Consider the following 23,919-nt stretch of genomic DNA (forward strand, 5'->3'; position numbering starts at 1 on the left):
CTTTATTACATTAGAATATTAAATATTTCTTCCATTGTTCTTTCCATTATTTCACTATTTAATGAATTTATAATCACATAAATAATCCTAAACTGCTGTGTTAGTCTTGGTCTATATTTATTACCAGTTTTATATCTGTGTGTGGTGTGTGCATGCCTGCATCTTTAGTATAAAACAAAATAATACAAGACTAATAGGAATCAATGTAAATTGAATAATTTGGTATAAATCTATGATTGTAGCTGGCATAATATGGTCAAGTAGGCCAATCATAGGTTTCTGTTTATTGCCACAACTGCAAATTTAATCTGGACCTAATGTTTTTATATCTACTGCATACTCAGAATAAAGCGGTAGTACCCAGAAGGATTGAAGTTTCTTTTATAAATATGCAGTTTTGCTATTAGTCAAGTTAAACATTTCAGTAATATAAAATATATTAGAAAAGTATCAGTGGTAAAACTATTATGAGAGCACTGAACTCAGTAAACAAAACTAAGGTGGGATAATAACTGTTAATGATTGAGTCAGAGAACAAAAAAATAATAGCATTTGTATACGGAGGCCTTTTGGAACTTTCCTCTGTAGGTCTTTTTAACTATGTGGTAAATTGAATTAAAAGTGTAATTTGACCAAACTGGAGATAACCTAGGAAACAAAATATACCTAAAAGTCCAATTATTGCCAAAGCTGTTATTTTTAAACCAAGACAAAATTTAGGTTAATTTCACCATCTTGTACAATAATTGCATTGCTAACATGCTTTCAAAGTGAATAAAATGTTTAATGTTTATTATAAAGAAGTTTTTTTTTGTTTTTGTTTTTTAAGTATCACAAACACTTATTCTAGGGGTAAAAAAAAAAAAAAAAAATTACCAAATGCCATGAAAGTAACCTATTTGTTTTTCTTTCTTGTGGTTCAGAGACTTGAACTTCTGGGTCCTGAAGGAACCCAATAATACTCAGTATGAGGAAGCAGAAGTGTTCTGCCTTTCCTCATTTATGCTCTTTTCAGCATATTACCAAAAAAAAAAAAAAAAAACCAAACCCTCTGCCGTCAAGTCGATTCCAACTCATAGCGACCCTATTGGACAGAGTAGAACTGCCCCATAGAGTTTCCAAGGAGTGCCTGGTGGATTCAAACTGCAGACCTCTTGGTTAGCAGCCAGGGATTCCCTTCAGCATATTGCTCCTTACTATATTTTTATTTCTACAATTCGTTTTTTCCTGATCCAAGTATAGCCTAATGATGGCCCTAGCCTTTAACCACCTCTTTTTTGTTTTTTTTTTTTTTTTCTAAAATCAGTCTTTAGTTCTTCAATCCTGTGAAGAATCTATATCAGATGTAACCAATGCTGTGATTTTCCAGACTGAGTCCATACAGCCTTATAAAACAGAGTTTTGAAGTATAACTTATTTTGAGGTATCACATAGTGATCTTGGAGGGAAAGGGTGATATGTAATTTATCTTTGTGTCCTGAGAACCTAAACAGTACCAGCCAATTTATAAGATTTTGATAATTATAGTTTGAAAGAACAATGATGAATACTAAACGAAGTCAATAATAATAATAAAATCGCCATCAAGTTGATTTCGAATCACAATGACCCTACAGGATAGAGTCGAACGGGCCCTTAGGGTGTCTGTTATGGATTGAATTGTGTCCTTCTAAAATATGTGTTGTAAATCCTACCTCTGTGTCTGTTGCCCTATTCCCATTTGGGAATGGGTAGTATTCATTATGTTAATGAGACAGGATTAGGGTGTATCTTGAGTCAATCTCTATTGAGATATTAAAAAAAAAAAATTTTTTTTTTTTTTTTTTAAAGAGATTAAACAAGCAAGAGTGAAAGCAGAGATGGGGTAAAATAGATGCCAAGCCACATGGAGAACTCCAAGGAACCAGGAAGCAGAAGCTGAGAAGACAAGGACTTTCCTCCAGAGCTGACAGAGAGAAAGCCTTCCCCTCAAGCTGGCACTCTGAATTCTTGCTACTAGCCTCCCAAACTGTGAGAAAATACATTTGTTTGTTAAATCCATCCACTTGTGGTATTTCTGTTATAGCAGCACTAGATAACGAAGACAGTTTTCAAGTCTGTAAATATTTACAGAAGCAGACTGCCACATCTTTCTCCCTCAGAGTGGCTGGTGGGTTCGAACCACCAACTTTTCGGTTAGCAGCCAAGCTCTTCACCACTATGCCACCAGATCTCCTTAAACAAAGTCAATACTTGTCTTAATTTGAAAAATATGTTATGTTTCAAGATACAGTTTGAAAATAGATTGACCAACCTCCTAAGATTGAGAAGTTTCCCAAAAGCAGGCTTTTCAATGCTATAATCAGGACAAAAAATCAGGACAGTGCCAGGAAAATTCAAATGGTTGGTCAATCTATTTGTACATAGGGAAGACAAGACAAGGAAGGGAAACTAGAACTGGAGGAAGATAAGGTTTTGTATCTGTGGCCTCCCACCCAACCCTTCTACTCTTGAGCACTTCTTTTAAAGCTTCCCTAGCCCAGCAGCTCTTGGCCTAAGGTACAGTTTATCTCATCCCCCTCTCTCTTCATTTACCCTAGGCCGCTCTCCAGGACACAGAAATTCTGACAGAAGTGCCCTAACCAGTTCTGTCCTCAAATAAACCTTTCATTTATTCTCATCAAAACTCAACTATTTTATTTTATTGCCTCACACAGTATACTCACACTAAAATGGATAATGCTGCCATATAATCTAACCCCATAAATGCCTACATTAGCTTGTTAATTATTCAAAAAATATTTATTAGGTATATATTAGATGTTAAAAATTGTTCAAGATTGTGCAGATAGAAAATATGAAAAAGATGGAGTAACAAAACTCAAAAATTACAAATGGACAGGCAAACAAAAAAACATAATTCAATAAACGGAGATGTATTGGGAGAAGAGAAGAAAGAACTCCTAAGACAAGGTGCCTGGAAGAATCAGGGAAGCATTCGCTCAGAAGCAGGGAAGCATTCATCAAGGAATCAGTGCTTGACCTGAGACAGCAAAGATGTGTATTTTCTAGGTAGGCACAGAGAATGGGCCATTCAATCCCCATATAGGAGGAACAGCATCTGTGAGGGCATGGAACAGAAACTACATGTATTGTTAGAGCATAAAGTATGGGTGCAGGGGTGACTACCAGAAGGTGAGCTGGAAAGGGAGTAAGGGGCCAGCCCAGAAGGATTTATTGTGACATGGCAAGTTTGTATTGTATGAATTATGAAGAATTATTGGAAACTTTGGAGGGAAAGCAGTGGAGCCATCAGATTTCTCCTTTAGAAAAACCTCACTGGCATCTCTGTGAAGAATGGATTGGAAAAGCACGAGGCATGAGTCGAAGAGGCCAGTAAGAAGCTGATAACAATTTGGTAATCATTCAAGAGACAAATGAAAGGTACTTATATTAAGGCATTAATAATAGAGACGAAGATGAGAAGAAGGACATGAAAAGTGTTTGGCTTCTATTTTGAGTTACTTTTAAAAAAAAAAAAACTTAACCTAAATAAGTCAATGATAGATTGGATGTCAGGTTTGGGATCAAGTGTGGGAGAGGGAAAAATTTTGATGTTGCTTCCACCAAAATAGGTAATACAAGATCTTGTGTTTAGATTTGGCCATGTTAGTTTAAAGATGAATGGTAAATTCAGAAACAGAGAGCTAATAGAAATTTCATCACAGGAGTCTGGAACTCGGGAGAAGGATCTCAACACAAGATGCTCATGTGGGAATCTTTAGAATATAAACGGCAGAAGTGCTAGAGGCTAGGACTAAATTGCCTTTGGAGAAAACAGTCTTAGCTAGTACTTACATCACACCTACTGATATTATTATTATTTCCAATTTCCAGGTGTGATAGAGGAAGTATAACTTACCCAAAGTCACAGAGCTCTCAAATGGTACAGCAATTAACTTGAAATACGATTATAAAAGAAAGAAGATGGCGGGGTGGGGCGGGGGGATGCAGGGTATAGCCAAAGCATACAGCCAAAGAAGACATGAAGTTTAATACACAGAAAAAAATGATGTAAAAAGTTCTTGGCAAAAACAAAAGTGGATGAGATCAAGAGAACAGCTAAACAGATTAGCCTCAAACTTATTCCACAGCACAATTTAAAGTGATAAGAGTGGGCGTAGGAATAATATAGATAAGAAAGAAGTTAAAGAAATTTGCACCAGAAAGATTATTTTTCCTTTATAGATACAAAAAAGCATATTTGTATTTTTTTAAATAGATAAAATGCCTTATCCTACAAAAGAAAAAAAAAAAAAAAACACCTCAAATTTCTAATAATGGAAATGTCAAATATCATGGCAAATTATAGGCAAATAATGAAATGGCAAACATCACAGAATACATCATAATAAGAGGGGAGTTTCTAGCACCCCCTCATATTCCATGATCAAGATGATCAACAACTGGAACCAGTAGAGTCTTAACTCAGACTTAAGCTCTCTTCAGAAAAAAATCCAGTGCTAAGAAAACTTTTCAGGCATGTTTGACTTTGGGTACTCTAACAAAACCCAGAGTTCCAATCTAACAGATATTAAGGAGAGAGTAATTAGGCTCTCTGTCTACCATATGTCTGTAATTTCATCCTTAACTCACTCTCTTGCCCACAGCACAATCCCCCAGTCCCTGTCACCTGGATATAAGAAATACCATCATTTGCTCCAAACACTTGGTTTCATCACTATTTTCACTGAGGTTCTTCTAGCTCAGGACCATTTCTTTCTCTGGAGTAAAAATCTATGCTCATCACACTCCACCATAATTCATATTACTTTCCCATCAATTTCATGCTGTCTTCTTTCTCACCTTTAACTTGGCTTCTTAAAAAAAAAAATTTTTTTTTTTTTTTTTATCCAGGCTTTACTCCCTGTTAATTCTGTAGCTATAATATCTACTACTATTTGTTTCACCAATTCAATCTTCCTTTTTATCTTATCAGGGTTCCTTGCTGTATTAACTAGTCCTCACTTCTACTTTTAATCTTTGAAATATCAAAATCTTATCAAACATATTAGATGTGGAATGTGTGTGTGTATAAACAACTAAACACATAATTGATACCTGCTTGCTTTGAGCCAGAATAGACTTGATGGCAACTAACAGTAACAACAATTGAGTTGCATATATTCATATCTACCCTAGAAGGTTATGTAGACGTATGCATTTGAACATTTGTGGCTGCCCAAACTGTGGAGACAGGGCCAGAACTGATACTGTAAACTCTGACTGGTTTGGAAAAATACATAAAATTTTAATGGGAGACAATGACAGGAAAAGCAAGAGCTAAACCTCTGCCAACCTCCTAGCATACAAAGATTGTCATAGAAAAACATATGCTTGTCTATGCATTTTTGCTTTTTTTTCTCTTAGGACAGATTCCTACTTTGTTTCACATTTCTTCAAGGCAGGAAGAGTTGGAATAATGAGTAAAGATTGCCTTATTGTTGTTGTTAGTTGCCATCAATTCTATTCTGATTCATAAGGATCCCATGTGTGAGGAGTAGAACTGCTCCATAGGGTTTTCAAGGCTGTCCCCTTTAAGAAACAGATTGCCAGGTCTGTCTTCCTGTCTTCCCAGGCACCTCTGGGTGGGTTTGAACCACCAACCTTTTGGTTAGTATTCCAGCGCTTAACCATTTTCACCATCCAGGAACTCCAAAGGTTGCCTACACAAACACAAACAAATCTGAATAGTTTAGATTCAGCTTCTAAAGAGATTATTGCTTCAAAGGAAATATTTTTCATCCTAATTTTTTAGGGGTATCTTCACTTCAGCAGGGACATGGGAAGTTCCACAAGGAGGTCTGAGAAAGTGGAGATACAGATTAATAAACCTGTCTCTGTTGCTTCACTTTCTTTTATAATGTTGGACAATTGTCTAAAAAATAGTACAGGTTAATTCACAATGAATGTGTTCATGGAATAAATCCTTTTTTAAATTAAACATGTATGTATATATATACATAACAGGAGATGATTTGGAATAAAGAGTAAAGTATTGGTAGAAAATTGCTAAGTTTCCACACACTAGAATTTTCCAATTTAGAATATTATTAATCATTATCCCTAAATCTTTGAAGGTGTTTTTGTTTTGTTTTCCTATTTTTGCTCTTGGTAAGTCAAAGTCTTAAGACAATATGCTATCACTAGTTCATCATTTTTATAAATACCAGTTATATAAGTTCTCTGTAACATTCTTCTGGAATCCACTGTGTGTAGCCTGTGTGTTTTCTGTGTGTACCTTGGTCAGCACAGAATATACAAATGCTGTTCTGGACAAAAGCACAGCCTGTTCCTGTTGTAAATATTACCGTATATATGTCCTGATTACAACCTTCGCTTCTTGGAGAGAAAGTGATCTATGCAAAAAGAAAAGATGAAATTAAGTCCTCTAAGCTTCCAGCTGAGCCCTGGTAGCGTAGTGGGAGAGGTTTACTGTCTCATATACCTTTTAAATAGAGCCATAATTCACTTAAGTTCTACAGACACAATCATTCTTTGCTTCTGGGCAGAAGAGCAACAACTTTTGAATGGTAGGATTTCTCAGACTCAGCGAAGAGCCTTCATTTCATTTTTATTTGATACTCACTCTGTAGTCCACAAGAAATCGTAGCTAAAAAGCTAATGTTAAAATACAAGAGTATCTAAATGCTTATGAAAGGGAAGGCTTCAACTTTACAGATGTGAATTAAAAAATGAACTAGAATGCTGCTAACTAAATTTAGTAATGTGAATATTTTAACTCCTGCCACAACTACTACCTGACAAACTCAATGCCATCTCCTAACTTCAGATTGTACGTTCTCAATTTATGGAAATATATTAATTCGGAGAATCACAGGGATGGCCATCATCTCAGAAATAAGAGAACAAATCCAGTTATTATGAATAATAATGCGGCAGTATGAAAAATTAGTATGACTTTTTGGTTTTTGTTGTTTAATACTCATCAAGATATGACTTTGCTGACTGTGATAATATAACATGGATGTTCTTGGAAAGACTTTAGGATTTTGGCATAGATTGAATTGTGTTCCCCAAAAATATGTGTATCAATTTGCCTAGGCCATGATTCCCAGTATTGTGTGCTTGTCCACCATTTTGTCATCTGATGTGATTTTCTTATGTGCACTGGGTTTTTTTTTTTTTTAAGTGTTGTAAATCCTACCTCTATGATGTTAATGAGGTGGAATAGGCGGTGGTTATGTTAATAAGTTTGGACTCAATCTACAAGACTGGATTGTATCTTGAGTCAATCTCTTTTGACTTATAAAAGAGAGAAGCCAGCAGAGACACAGGGGGCCTCAAACCATTAAGAAAGCAGCTCCAGGAGCAGAGCATGTCCTTTGGGCCTGGGGTTCCTGTGCAGAGAAGCTCCTGGTCCAGGAGAAGATTGCTTTCCTCCAGAGCTGACAGAGAAAGCCTTCTGCTGGAGCTGACACCCTGAATTTGAACTTCTAGTCTACTAGATTGTGAGGAAATAAATTTCTCTTTGTTAAAGCCATCCACTTGTGGTATTTCTGTAATAACAGCACTAGATGACTAAAAGAGCTTGGATTTGAGAATCAGTGCTTTCTTTATCAATTCCCAGCTATAGGCTCGAGGGCTTCTAACCACAACAACTAATTATTAGCTATTAATAGATAGAAATTAAAATTAAATTCCAATCTAGCAGTAATGAGAATACTTCCTCGCCACTAAGACAAGAGTTGGGCACAATTTTAATTTCCTTTTTTACCCATTTCCCTCACAGCATCAAGGTGACATTGAATGTTTCTCTGTGGTTGATTGGGAGGGATGAACCAGAACGTTACCCACTTTGCATTCTTTGCAGGAGTCGCCACAAACCAGAGAAAATGTGTGTGACCTGGCATTCCTTCTTAGATTACCCAGATGTACATTCACAGACAATTCTCTACATATCAAAATAGAATAACTTTCATATTTTTGTTGATTAATGTATTTGTACACTTGGAAGATAAAAATGCTTTCATGTAAGCATGTTCATGAGTATCTCTGTTGAATATTAAATATCTAAAAAGAGGGTCTTTTGTTTATTATTATTTTCCTATAATCACAAAGGAACAAGTTTTGCTAATGGCAAGGAGTGTTTGTTTTTCAGGAACAAAAAGCTTGAACAGCTGGGCTCTGCCTATGAAATTATGCACATCATACTTTTCAGGTTCAAATAAAAATAAAAACTCATGTATTTCACTTTTTATAATACATGATGCATCTTAATATTTCTATCTAAACCAGTGAAAGTTAGAAATAAACTTTAATCTTTTGTTACTTCACAAATCAAAAGTGCAAATATATAGACCAATGGAACAGAATAGAGAACCCAGATATAAACCCATCCACATATGAGCAGGTGATATTTGACAAAGGCCAAATCTCAGTTAACTGGGGAAAAGATAGCCTTTTTAACAAATGGTGCTGGCATAACTGGATATCCATTTGCAAAAAAAAATGAAACAAGACCTATACCTCACACCATGCACAAAAACTAACTCCAAATGGATCAAAGACCTAAACATAAAGACTAAAATGATAAAGATCATGGAAGAAAATAGGGAAAATGTTAGAAGCCCTAATATAAGGCATAAACACAATACAAAACATTACTAAAAATGATGAAGAGAAACCAGATAACTGGGAGCTCCTAAAAATCAAACACCTATGCTCATCTAAAGACTTCACCAAAACAGTAAAAATACCACCTACAGACTGGGAAAAAATTTTCAACTATGACATCTCTGACCAGTGCCTGATCTCTAAAATCTATATGATTCTGTTAAAACTCAACCACAAAAAGACAAACAACCCAATTAAAAACTGGGCAAAGGATATGAACACGCAGTTCACTAAAGAGGATATTCAGGCAGCTAACAGATACATGAGGAAATGCTCTCGATCATTAGCCATTAGAGAAATGCAAACTAAATCTATGATGAGATTCCATCTCATTCCAACAAAAAGAAGAGGCTGGCATTAATCCAAAAAACACAAAAGAATAAATGTTGGAGAGGCTGTAGAGAGATTGGAACACTTCTACACTGCTGGTGGGAATGTAGAATGGTACAACCACTTCGGAAATCTATCTGGCGTTTTCTTAAAAAGCTAGAAATAGAACTACCATATGACCCAGAAATCCAACTTCTTGGAACATATCCTAGAGAAATAAGAGCCTTTACAAGAACAGATATATGCACACCCATGTTTACTGCAGCACTGTTGCCAATAGCAAAAAGATGGAAGCAACCAAGATGTCCATCAATGGACAAATGGATAAATAAATTATGGTATATTCACACAATGGAATACTACACATCAATAAAGGACAATGATGAATCTGTGAAACATTTCATAACATGGAGGAACCTGGAAGGCATTATGCTGAGTGAAATTAGTCAGATGCCAAAGAACAAATATTGTATAAGACCACTATTATAAGATCTTGAGAAATAGTTTAAACTGAGAAAAACACATTCTTTTGTGGTTACGAGAGAGGGAAGGGAGGGAGGGAGGGTGGAAGAGGGTTATTTACTGATTAGATAAAAGATAGTAGATAAGAACTACTTTAGGTGAAGGGAAGGATGACACGCAATACAGGGGAGGTCAGCACAACTGGACTAGACCAAAGTTTCCTGAATAAACTGAATGCTTCGAAGGTCAGTGGAGCAAGGGCGGGGGTTTGGGGACTATGGCTTCAGGGGACATCTAAGTCAATTAGCAAAATAAATTCTATTAAGAAAACATTCTGCATCCCCCTTTGAAGTGTGGCGTCTGGGGTCTTAAACGCTAACAAGGGGCCATCTAAGATGCATCACTTGGTCTCAACCCACCTGGATCAAAGGAGAATGAAGAACACCAAGGTCACAAGGTCATTATGAGCCAAAGAGACAGAAAGGGCCACATTAACTAGAGACTACATCATCCTGAGACCAGAAGAACTAGATGGTGCCTGGCTACAACCGATGACTGCCCTGACAGGGAACACAACAGAGAACCCCTGAGGGAGCAGGAGAGCAGTGGGATGCAGACCCCAAATTCTCATAGAAAGACCAGACTTAATGGTCTGACTGAGACTAGAAGAACCCTGGCAGTCATAGTCCCCAAACCTTCTGTTGGCCCAGGACAGCAACCATTCCTGAAGCCAACTCATCAGACGTGGATTAGACTGGACAATGGGTTGGAGAGAGATGCTGATGAGGAGTGAGTTACTTGCATCAGGTGGACACTTGAGGCTATGTTGGCATCTCCTGACTGGAGGGGAGAGGGAAGGGTAGAGGGGGTTAGGAACTGGCAAAACGCTCAAGAAAGGAGAGACTGGAAGGAGGGAGCGGGCTGACTCATTGTGGGGAGAGTAAGTGGGAGCATGTAGTCAGGTGTATATAAGTTTATATGTGAGAGACCGAATTGATTTGTAAGCTTTCACTTAAAGCACAATAAAAATTAAAAAAAAAAAAGTGCAAATATAACCAATATGCCTAATTTAAGTACATTTTTGAGACAATATAGACAGTAAAAAATGTAAAGAGAAATCAGCATTGTAAATTTTTTTGCTCTTATTTAGCATTGGTCCTTAAAAGCCTTATAGAATGTTGTTTCAAGAAGATTCTATTTAAGATTTATAAGCTTTTTAATGTAACTTGAACAGGGAAATACTATGGCAAAAAAAATTTTTTAGATATTTTTAACCGAAGATCTGTCAGAGAAATCTATCTGTAGTTGATTGTACCATGGATTTAAATCTTTAAAGCTTTCTTCAAAGATCCCTTCCAAGTCCCAATTCTTAAACATACCATCCATTACAAATTACATGGACCTTCTTTCTATCAGTTTGAAACTTAATAGTTTATGGCACTGAGTTCACCTGAATCAAAGAAAGAAAGAAAAAAAAAATCCAACAATACCACTTTGTAATTGTTTTGTTTGAAACAGATGAATGTTCAAAATGAAAATAGACCTTCATCAGTTTACCAATTTGATTTAAAAAGAAGCACATGGGGCAGGAATTTTAGAAAATACTTCCATTTGCAGGACCCCTTCTTTTTTTTTTTTTTTGTGCTAATGCCTTAAATAATCGTAATAGTTTTGTGGAAATTCTTTTATTGTTTTGCAACAAATATTTATAATTGTCTTTTTTTTTTTTTTTTAGTTGCTAGAGACTGTACTAGATATTAAAAGTAGAGATCTAGTCCTCAAGAAATTTAGTTTCTGGCAGAAGAAATAAGGACAATTCATAAAACTTTAAGCTATTTGTTACCTTACGACATTTCACTGAGGTACAAAGAAATTAATGCTGACTTATATTTTTTATTTTTATTAGGATATACAGTGATTTAGGTGCCAAGTTGATCACCCAGTTCTGTTTATGTCCACTGCATCCCTTATTACATTGTATATCATCTCTATGCCAGTGACCAGAAAATAACTCCAGCTTTCATTTCTCCTGAGCATCAGACCTATATATCAAACCAACTGTCAGTCACTCCTCCAACATAGTCTTCAAGGTTGAACATATGATCTCTCACCACCCCAACCTGTTTTCTCCCACTCTACTTCCTACTTTTGTAAAAGTAGCTATTATGCACCCAAGAAACCCTGGTAGTGCAATGGTTAAGTACTCAAGAGGTAATCAGAATGTTGGAATTTTTATCAGCTCCATGGGAGAAAGACCTGGCAATCTGCTTCCATAAAGATTACAGCCTTTAAAACTCTGTGGGGCAGTTCTACTCTGTCACAGGGAGTGTCTATGTGTTGGAATTGACTCAATAACACGTAACAACAACAACAACAACAACAACAACATCCACCTTTGCACAACATGGGAAGCAAAAAGTAATTAAAATTTTTTTTTTTTGCTTATTTCTCAGATCCAAAATTGAGAAAATCTCATTATGCCATATCTCTGCTTAAAAACACCAAAATGTCTCCCCTGCCTATGGGATTAAATCCTTAGTCTGAATCATAAAGTTCTTAATAATCTGACTTTTGCCTTCTTATCACACTCTCTGTGCTTTCCAGACATGGATAAATTATGGTAATTCTCACTCTTAACTTTGTCTATGGCCACTGAAAACTAAGACTACTTCCAAATGTCTATAAAGACAAACTACAACAAAAACAAATTCCTGCAGGAGATTTGAAGCTTTCGTTTGTTTTTCAATAGTAAAAGTGACTTGTAAGGACGGGGTACAATTATGACAGAATTCAGTAATTGGAGATAGTTAACAAACAGTAATTTGTTTCAATATTTTAAAAGCTTAGAGGGATAGGGCCCATTAAACAACCCGTTTCCTGATTCTAAGTGATAACTGCCCACCTGGTAAATTGGTTTCATTTTCTCCTTATCCAGGGTTATGGACTTTAAATTAGTACTCCCTGAATATATCACCTTATACTCCTAAAATAAATATTTAAATATACTAGCCTCTCACTATAAGATCCAATAAAATTGAAAATTTATAAAGGGAAAAAATGTTGGACTAAATTTCCTCCTATTTCTAGACACGAACAAAAACATTTCTAGCAAATTTAAAGTGTGAATTATATTGCTATAGAATCTTACCTTAAGAAAATAATGATTTGGAGAATATTTAATGGTATTTTGCAAGATATAAATAGTTCTCTTCATTCTTCAGGTTACCCAAGGAGAATGAGTTGATTTATAAATGTGATATGTAAGCCAGAAAGACGAAACTCTACATTTTAAACATCAATCCTGAACAGTACTCAACCCAAGAAAGGCCAACTCAGCTGTTTGGAGTCTTTTGACATATTAAGTACATAGTTCGATAGCCTAGATGCCTTAGGCATTTCCATAGTGATAAGGTGTTACTTTGAAGACCAGACATTATTTCAGAGTCCCAGAGGCCAACCAAGGTCCTGGCTGACAGGTTTTTAAAACAATCAGGGTGTCCAAAAAAGTCCATATTGTCCAGGGTAACTGGAACTGGAAGGCTGAATCTACTACGCGACAGCTAAATAGTTAATATTTCTATTTATCATTCTTTTTTTTTTTTTCTTTCCTCTCCCTCTCTTGCTCTTACTCTCTCTTTCTGTCCCTCTACCTTTAAAATTTAGTATGGAATAATTCACTCTTTTCTTTTGTTGAGATTTAGGTCCTTAATCTACTTTTTATTATGAAACATTTCAAGCACAAAGAATCATGTTCATTGAGAATAATATATCAAAATTGTTATTCAATGCCCCACTTTATCAAGTCTTAACATTTTACTGTATTGGATTTAGATATACTTTTTAGAGAAATAAAACAGTATTAAAACAATTTAAGTCTTCTGTGCCATCATTCTGTCCTTTATTTTGTAGAGGAAAATCTATTTTTAATTTGGTGCAAACATTTCCAGAAATGTTTTTTCATATGTTTACTACTTAACGTATAATGTATGTATCTATAAGCAATATCATTTGCTTCTTTAAACTTGATATGCCCAGTATAATTCTGTTTGCCTTCCTCTACTCATTGCTTTTTTCCTTCAACATTCTATTTTGGAGATTTTTCTACACTGATGCATGCAGCTTTTCTTTTTTTTCCATTTAAACTGCTGTATTCGTTTAGTAAATATACTTCAATTTTGTCATTTTCCTTTTGTTGGACATATAGATAGATTGTTCTCTTTTTTATTATAATTAATCTGAAATAAATATTTTTGAAAATGTCTCCTATTGTACATGTGGAGAAGTTTCTCCAGGTTATGTGCATTTTTATCTTCATTGAATATTGCCAGTTCACTAAGATATGTGTTCTTACCACCACATACACACGGTAAAAGTGTACAATCTTCTGAAATGAACAATAACGTTGTCTTGGCCATCTAGTGCTGCTATAACAGAAAAGCCACAAGTTTATTCTCTCACAGCCCAGTTGGCTACGAGTCCGAATTTGGAGGGTAAGGCTCTGGAGGGAGGTCCCTTAGTCTGGGAGCATCTCCGTGCAGGGAACTGAGGTCCAAAGGACTCGCTCTGCTCTTGGCACTGCTTTCTTGGTGGTATGAGATCCCCAACTCTTCACTTGCATCCCTTTCCTTTTTATCTCTTGAGAGAGAAAAGGTGGTGCAGGCCACACCCCAGGGAAAGTCCCTTTACATTGGATCAGGGATGTGACCTGGTAAGAGTGTTATGATCCCACCCTAATCCTCTTTAACATAAAATTACAATCACAAAATGGAGGACAATCACAGAATACTGGGAATCATGGCCTAACCAAGTTAATACACACATTTTTTGGGGGGACGTAATTCAATCCATGACAAATGTTATTTACCGTTTATTCTTCCTGGGCAAGAAAAGTCACGTTAACACAGGCAGCAAATTGTATGATTGTGCTTCCAGTTCTCAAATGTTACACTCTTATTTCTTCTGTCTTAAAAATCACTCGTGTGTCTTCCCGTATTTGAAAAAATATATCTGGAATATTCTCAATTATTAGTCTGTGTTGTATTTTAGTTACAGAGAGAGTTTGGGCATGATCTAGAATCTAAAAGAAACTTATATAAAACTATTTGTTCTTTTTAAAGATTATACATTACTGTGGATCTCTCATGTTTGAAACTTGTCAGAACGCTCAGAAAGTTTACATCTCTATGCAATATCTCTGCATGCTCTTTATCAGATTTGTGGGGATGTTGTAATATTCCTTATTTGCAAATATAAAACATTTTTCATCTTTGTACCAAGTTGTAAAGAAATATAATTATTTTCTCTAAAAGGAATTCAAGAAATATGTTTATAAAGGAAAAACAAATACAAAACCATCACTTTACTATTCAATAAATTATATTTATATATGCAAAGCTAATGATATAGAAGAGTGTTTTAAAATTTCACTTATGGAATTGTAACTGGAAATCTTAAAAAAAAAAATAGTTACTTGTGGTGATTCCTTCATCTCAGTCTGACAAAGTCTAAAGTAAATCACAATAGTGGTTATCTATATACACATACTCCTCATGTATCAACTATCTCGTTATCCAACATTTTGCATTTATGACAACAGTGAAAAATATACTATCCTTCTATTTTGTGTGTTAACAACGTACATCTGGCAGTAACAAATGCTGAGGTGTGAGGTGAGAGTAATGCTGCCTGTGATAGTTAAGAGTATATGTCAGCTTGGATAGACCATAAATCTCAGTGGTTTGGCAGTTATGTGATGACGTAATTTGACAGTTTGTAATGATGTAATTTGGCAGTTATGTAATGATATAGTCATCCTCCATTTTGTGACCTGACGTGGTCACCTTCCATTTCCACATAATACTGATTTTTGCATGATGACTTGGTCTTTTGAACCTAACCATGTCGATAAGTGAGGAGTGGGCATAACTATATTAAATAGGGAGAGATACTTATTCTTTTCTTTCATTGATGAAATTAATTTTTACATACAGCACAAAAATATCTACTGAAATTTGTTGGAAGATGTTTTCCTTGATATTTGTTTTAGTTCGATGTTATGTATAAAATTTGGTTAGCATGTTTAGTGTTTGAAAACAAAATCTGAACACAAACCAACACTGTTTATAATCATAAAACATTAATATTTGTATTTTATTATGATACAGCCAAAATATACATTTAACAATTTTTAATTATTTTAAACTACAAGACTACATTTCTTTTGAAATACCAAAACTATAAATTCAAAATCAATTGCTAACCACTTAAATTATCAGAATTAAATTACATGATTTTAGTTTCTGACAAATTTTTGCCTTTCCCCCAAAATCATCTATCTCAAACTCTTCATAAATATTTATACAAAATATTTAAATGAGAGGTATAAATCATGTTCATATTCCTGTATTTGCACTGCTTATGTGTATTATCTGGGAATTTTATTTTTTTAACCATAACACAGATATAAGTTGATTTTTTAAAAATTGTGGTAATTTACTGTGAGAAAAATATATAATTTTATAAAAACATTTCAAATACCAATGTTTTTCCCTAAACTGAGCCAGCTCATCAGTTCCAGCATATTGTCTAAGACAAATGTGACATTCTGAAGCAGACAATTTCAGTTTTGATTTCTATTTTTATTTATAATGCATATGAAATATGTTATAGTTAAATTTAAGAAATCTAGCATGTAATGGATGCTCTGCTTCAGTTTTATTATTTTGTTGGCATCTGAATTATACAAGTTGTCTTTGAAAATTAATTTTGAAAATGTTGAAAAACAGACAATGAGCACTGTCAACTTATCTTTTAGGCCGAGTCTATACAATTCAGCAGTAACAAAGCTTAATAGCATATGAAGAACCAAAAGATGGACTAAAGGAGAAATTCAAGAGTATGACTATTTTGCAACCAGCATATTGTAAATGAAAATTATTTAGTCAACAGAAAGACAAGACTTCATGTAAATTATAATTCTTCAGCCACTTTTCTATGACTATTTTTCCATCTCTTAAGTCATTTGGTTGGTTTTCAGAAATATTTATTCAGTAGTGTGAATGTAGTGTTTTTAATTCTTTTGAAAAAGGGTTCTATATAAATTAATTACTTAGACTATCCATTTCTAAACAAACTCCTAAAATTCCTAATAAATTAATGTAAATGAATGCAGACAGGCAGAATTACATTTAGTAGCATAAAGAGCTGGAATGAAATGCAGAAAAGAACAAATAAGTCAAAGATATATGTACCGAAAAAAGGGGAGAAAAATATGAAACCAAGAATAAACATAGGCATTTTAAGACCCTCTTTTTTTTTCATGGACAGCTGATTTGTGTGACACGGGTACTTGAAAGTATTAGCTAGTTATCTGTAGTCTTAATGAAAATTTATTAATTAAAATGTTAGTTCTAATTTAAAACCAGAAACAAATATACCATATAAGGGAGAATGAATTACAAAGCCTTATAATTAATCTAAGGAGCCCTGGTGGTGCAATGGTTAAGTGCTAACCCAAAGGCTGGCAGTTCAAACTCAGCAGCCACTCTGCAGGTGGAAGGTGTGGCAATCTACTTCCATAAGAATTACAGCCTTGGAAACCCTATGGGACAGTTCTACTCTGTTGTACAGGGTCTCTATGAATCAAAGTCGACTTGTTGGCAATGGGATAATGAATCTAGACTTTACCTCTAAATATTTGACCTGCTTTTTCCTAAATAGTTTAAATATTACTAGTCAAGTATAATATCTCCAGAGCAATAAATTGCAGATACCAACTTGGATATATATGTTTTTAATTTATGACTTCAGTTTTTTAATAAATATTGGCATTTTGTATTATTACTCTGGTGTTATGCTATTAGTACAATAACTGTTATTTTTAAAAAAGCATATTTTATTATACAACTTATTTCTCACTAAATAACTTTTAGGAAAATATTTCCTTTTCATCAGTGTATTTTATTGACTAGACATATAGAAACCCACTAAATTTTCCAACAGAATGCTATCACTTGATTCCATGCTGTGAGATTACAAAACAGATTTTTTTTTTTAAAGTGCTTGAAATAAAGCCAGAACCAAACATCACTGGAGAGGTTTCTAAGATAAATTCACAAAATATCACATCTGCACTGCTCTGAATCAGAGTGAGACCCTAAACTAGTGTTGATGTTTGTTTATTTGTTTTTTGTGTGCTAATTTAATTGAGTAATGAATGAGTGCAGCATATTAATTATGGTTATAAATTTAACAACCAAAATATTCTTAAGGCACAAGACATTTGGTTCCTTCTCCCAAGACACAATGAGCAATGGGCTGTTCAATGTTTCCCACATGAGCTGGTTGCTATAATACCAAGCTCTTGCTTAGAGGCTCTCTAAATGTGTTGCATTTGTAGGTTATGGCTTTCAGGCAGCCAGGAGGATTAACTTCCAGTTTGAAAGTATTGATGGGAATCTAACTAAAACAAGGCTGTCTCAGTAATTGCTTACAACCATCTAACCCTGGGAACTTGCTTTGCTGGCATTATGTAGACCAAACCATAAATTAAAACACAATTTGTGTAACTATTTTATGATTACACTAACAAGTGAAAAATTGGATTTGGAATCTATTTCTACTGCATTAAATCAACAGGATTGTATAGACTTCTTAGTACTGTTCCAGGATTCATGAGGGCAAAGTGCAGGAGACAAACTAGGACTTCAAACCGGTTTGAACTAGTTCAGCCATGCCAAAACCAAGCAAAACCGGTATAGATCTCAATTTTTAAATTTTGGGTGATCCAGAACCATAACCAGAACAGGCAAAATTATGAAGCCCTGGAATGGGAGACTTGGAAAAGGCGTAGTGAGCCCTTTCAGGAGCCTGATGCACGAGACTGTATTATTGCCAAGAGCAAGGAGTGTGACACACATTCAAAGTGGCAGAGTAGTCCATGGTCTTTGAGAGGGGCACCGCTGTTTCCCGCTCTGTGCAAAATCCCACAGGGCAAGAGATTTGGTTGCCGTGCAACTCCTACCATGCCCTGTTTTCTAAGAGGGAGGTAACTTTTTTAGCAGGGCTTCAACCGGTAATTTTTTTCCCGTTCCGGTTATGCTCCCGGATCACCCAAATTTTAAAAATTCGTGTCTGTTCCGATGTCGCCTCCTCTGCCATGATTGAACCAGGAAGAACCCGTTGGAAGTCCTAGGAGAAATGTACAGCATAATCTTACTCACAAAATGTTTATATTCCACCTCAAACCAAATAGTTAGTGATTCCAAAATATAATTTCAAAAAGATATAGTCAACTGAGAGTCAGCTTATGGAACTGTTTCTTCTTATGGTTTTCTTTTTCCTTATTTCAAAGCAAATTTGATAAAATCTTCAGTGGCAAGGAAGCATGCCCTGTGTGTGTGGATTTAATATATTTAAACTATTCCTCTTCTAGTGTTCTTGGAAATTAAAGGGTTAAAAAATTTAAACATAGCTTATATGATCTCTATCTTTACAAACACACGTAAGTCTTTGCCCACATGTTCAATTTTTATTATATTACATTTAATTTTATTAATCATATTTCCAATATATTTTAGGTAATTAGTAGTTTTAGATCCAAAGTAGCTGGAATATTAGACAAATTCCTGAGATGTGAGGCATAAAATGTTTGCAAATTTCTGTCTGAATAAGTAGGATTAGAAAGTAGTAATTTAAAAAATGGCTTGGGCATTCGTATTTTGATGAAAATTAAATTTATTTTGACAAGTCAGTCCTAACATTTGAACTTCATGTAATTTTTCCAAACCAAAAAAAAAAAAAAAAAAAAAAAACCCATTGCTATCAAGTCGAACCCAACTCATGGTGACCTCATATGTTACACAGTAAAACAGCTCTGTAGGATTCTCTTGCCTGGTATCTTTATGGAAGCAGATACCAGGTCACCAGGCCTTTCTTCCATGGCATCACTCAGTGGGTTTGAACAAACCTTTAGGTGAATAGTCAAGTGCAAACCATTTGCACCACCCGGGGATGTAAGTTTTCCAAAGCCATCTATAATTTGATCATTACCATCTGATATACAAATATCTGGAAATCTTTTAAAAAATAAAACATGCTGCGATTTACTTACTTTGAGTTTTGCTATGGATTCCTGGAATATTTTAACCCAGCAAATCAACAGTTACAGTCTTGTTATGATATGCAATTGACAGTCTGATCCTGCCACAGCTATTCTTATGCTTTTCTTTTTAAAAGAGTGATTTATTTTGGCCCATTTAAAAAAAAAAAAAACACCCTAATTTCCTTAAGTTTTCCTTACGGTGAAACATCTACAAAACGCCATGGTTATCATACCAAAAGAGAGTACTTAATCTCATGTATCAGTAACTACTTTCAGATAGGTAAGCAATGCAAGTAAAATCAACGTATGACAGAAACAATGCCCTGAATGTAAAGCTAGAGTCACAGATGTGACATTTAATTCTGTAATAAACTGCCTCTAATCACGTGGGTTTCTCACAGACTTTTTTCTGAAGACATACAGAATGCATGAGCAACACGTAATGTCTGTTAGTTTTCAGAAAATCTTCCTTCCATCCAAGGAAGTGACTAATTTTCCATTTCACACTAAAAAGGGCATGAAAAGGCAAAACAGAAGAAGGTTGTAGTTTTGGTAAGAAAGGTGAGTCCTGCTTAAACAGACAGGAAATATACCATAGATGTTCAGAGGGAGAGTCAAATTGGAAACATTTGATAGTGCTATCAAATTGTGAAAGATATTTATGCTAATGTTGTGAGTTTGTTTTCTTTGCATGCAGTAGGCTTATTTAAGTTACTAAGACAATGTCACTTGAGTTGTAACATCACCTCAGAACTGCAAAAAGGTAGTGTGAAGAAAAGATGTCAAAGAGTTCATTTAAACCCTTTCCGTTATTAAAATTTTGCCCTTGTTCTCTTAGTCACCAAATATATATCTCTACTTGCCACCTCTGTCATCTACCTAATTCTATCTCTTTTTGTATGTACATATTGCTTTTTTCACCTATTCATTAAAATCTACTTAAATAATCCAATATGTAGGAGAGAATAAAGGCATTAAATGGAAATAATATATAGAGTATGATAATCCTTAGAGAGAGGAGGTACAAGCTGAAATCCCATTGATTGTAAATAAGGTTTGTGTTCATTCTTTGAACGATCCTCCAGAAAATTTATTTTCCCTCAAGATTTTGCTAGCAGTTTGTTATCATCTGGATTGTTTTTTAACAGATGGATGGCAAATCGGCAGCGACTTACAGCCTAGTGAATAAAGCTCCATCACATTTCACCTACTTTATTTGCAGTTATTCTTCCTTTCTATGGGGATAGGCGATTTCCTCAAAGCTGAAATTAAGCGCTCTCTTTCCTTCTGTTCCCTAACAAACCCCATCTGCATGCCTTCCATTAGGATGCAGTATATATCATGAGAGCCGTGATGGTGCAGTGGTTAAAGCACTCGGCTGCTAACCGAAAGGTCGGTGGTTCAAACACACCAGCCACCCTGCAGATGAAAGGTGTGGCAGTCTGCTTTCATAAAGATCACAGCCTTGGAAACCCTACTCTGTCCTACAGGGGCTGTGAGTCAGAATCGACTCCATGGCAATGGCTTTGTACATCAGATGGTTCCCTTATCTTATTAAGATACTTTCCCATGTCTTACTAAAATATTTTTTAAACATTATGTCTAGTAGAGCTCAGCATATATTCTAAAAACATAATCAAGCACCAGCTTCCCCTTGTGAATATGTTACTTCTAACAAGTCATAAGGGGTCCTGGGAGGAGCATTTATGCCCTTGAGTAGATCAATGTTGCAGTACACTAAATGTAAACCCTTGTGGCCTGAGAGAAAAAACACACCTCTCCAAATTCCTAAACTGTGCTCCAAGAGTGAACGGCTGTGGATGTTTCTGTTGATAATATGAGCTATCTGAATTTGTGTCTTCCCTCCAATTCTTACCACAAGGTTGCCAGTTCTAGAATGGAATGACGTATCTGTTCATAAGAACACAGAACAATTGCATGGTAAAACTCCATGCTTAATGGATATGCAAGGGAAATAACCACCTTATTACAGTATTAAATTTGATGCTTGCTTAGCTCAATTATTTTACGACATAATAAATTCAAAAATTCAAAACATAAAAACATTAACAAACGCAAAGCCCCTATTTTGACTATAATTCTTATACTTTGCAATGGCAAGTTTAGTTCTTGGAAACCTGGTTCAGATGAATTATTGCCCTTATTATCCCATATTCACCATATATAATCTTATTCAGATTATTGTTCTTGTGCCTTAGCAAAACTCCATGGAAAGCATTTATGAGTTAGTATAACGGATGTACAAAACAGAAGACAGTATATTTGCGGGTAAAGAATACTTTAAATTAAATAGAAAACTACGTGGACATAGCTCTAGGAAGCTCATCCAGGTCCCTGTGATGTCTTCTATTTCGCTTCTTCTTCATTTCCTGCATGTGCTTCCACTTTGGGCCGCCCTTGTTTCGCTGTCTCCGCTTCTCCCTGTGCCACATCTGTTCACAGTATTGGTCGAGGCTGAAGTTTGGGCTGCTAAGGATTTGGATGTAGTCTTTGTATCTCAACCGTGACTCAGCCAACAGATCCTTGACCTGCCCCTCCTCATGCTCTGCCCTCTGGGTATTTTCCATCTGTTCGTTCTCAATGACATTCAGAGTCAGCTTCACTATGGTATGGATAAAAGTGTGCTCCTGTGCTTTGCAGTAATACATCCCAGAGTCTTTCTTCTGCAAACTGCGAATCAGTAGCCCGTATTCAGTTTTGATGATCCTTTCATCAGGTTTCAGCTGCAGAATTGGAAAAATGTAGGCAATAAATTAAAAACAGAGAGAGCTATGGGCAAATGAAAACATGCAACATAGTTTTACTTAGATGAACCTAGAAGATATATTCTCCATCTCTCTGTTATCAAGCATAATATTGAAAGCCATAGCCAAAGAGGATGAAAAAATTCAATGAAAGTAATAGCCCCAAACCTTACCCTGAATTATTCACATTTGATTTTATTAAGTCTAACTAAACTTTTGGAATAACGTTAGTTTTTCTCTCACTCTACGGATAGGAATGAAAAGCTGTGAAGATCATTAACTGGAAACTATTAACCGACTTTCTTTATGGAAAATTCAGACACTAGTTGGTGTACTTGGAAGACAAGTTGATATCTGAATTTCAGAGCTGGATCGTAACATTAAAAGTCATTGTGTGGGAAAAAATTTTAGTGCATGCTGCCACCTGTAATATAGACTAGAACAACAATTTCAAACCACTACGCCACCAGGGTTTCCATTCAGTTTCCAGATATCACTAAATAAGTGATCCAAATAGCATATGGAAGCTGTAACCAGCGACTTGTTAAAAGTCAAGTGGAAAGGCACGGACACAGCCACTGAATGTTAGTGCTGTAACTAAGTAGGACCGTAGTTGGAAGGTTAGCAACATTTAAAGCTGAATTTCCCTTTTTACTATGGATTGAATTTTGACACTGTGTGTACATTTGATACTTGAGACCATGTCATCTGTGGAAATATTTGCCATACCTTGGTATACTGTAACATGGTAATGTGATTTCAAGTGTGAGAAAACACAATGAACAAAAAAGAACCTCCCCTGAAACATGACAGTCTTTACCCTTTGAAGCAATATTAATGAAAGACAATTCAAACATTTAAGCTTGCCTGGCCCAGAATCTGGTGTGAGCAGTGAACTTATATTCAGTAAAACTAGAAGCATGTTTACAGACACAAGAGCCCTGTTTAATGTGGAGTATTGCTGAGTGGCTCAGCATTAAGTGGAATAACAACAACAAAGACGTCTGGAAGATTTCCCAGTTTACACATCTGCCCCTGTATTGTAGACTTTAAGTCGATGGAAATCAGGGAAGCATAAAAACAGCCAAATTAAATTTATTCACAGTGGGTGGACTCTAACCTGCATCTTTGTTTGAAAAATATGTAGGAAAAATCCCTCCAATTCTGGAAATATGAGAAAAGGAAAAGAAACATCTCTGGCTACCAGCCCAGTTAACTAACAAGTATATGGCGAACCACCCTCTGTGCCAGCAAAGTGCAGCTGGCGGGGTACCACATGAGGGCAATGGCAGGTCACAGCTCAGATCCCTGGTTAATGAGGCTGAATGGTCTCTGGTTCTGCCTTTGCTCTGCACTGTATCCACACCATCAGGGTTTTGTTTGTTTGGTTTTTCCCCTACCTTTGCTCATTTGGTGAACTGAATATACATTACTCCTTTTCTAATGGATTTCTTTCAGAGATCTAGACATTTTTAAATGCCACTGTAATGCAACTTAACCTTGATTTCACTTACATTCCCCAAAACCATAGGAGTTTCATGCCTCATGCTTAAAATAAATATGAATATATATATATAAATACAT

The 23,919-nt window shown here is 35.5% G+C and overlaps 1 protein-coding gene across 1 annotated transcript in view; it reads right to left on the reverse strand.

Annotated features, from left to right (window-relative positions):
- Positions 1-21,057: 21,057 nt before the first annotated feature.
- SEMA3D (semaphorin 3D) overlaps positions 21,058-23,919 on the reverse strand; it is a 184,805-nt gene continuing 181,943 nt past the window's right edge. Inside the window, exon 17 of the mRNA XM_064289934.1 lies at positions 21,058-22,314. Within this exon, the coding sequence (XP_064146004.1) occupies positions 21,889-22,314 (426 nt within the window). The 3' untranslated portion in view covers positions 21,058-21,888. The remainder of the gene's footprint in view (positions 22,315-23,919) is intronic.

Source organism: Loxodonta africana, chromosome 8, assembly GCF_030014295.1.
Source record: "Loxodonta africana isolate mLoxAfr1 chromosome 8, mLoxAfr1.hap2, whole genome shotgun sequence".
Lineage (NCBI taxonomy): Eukaryota > Metazoa > Chordata > Mammalia > Proboscidea > Elephantidae > Loxodonta > Loxodonta africana.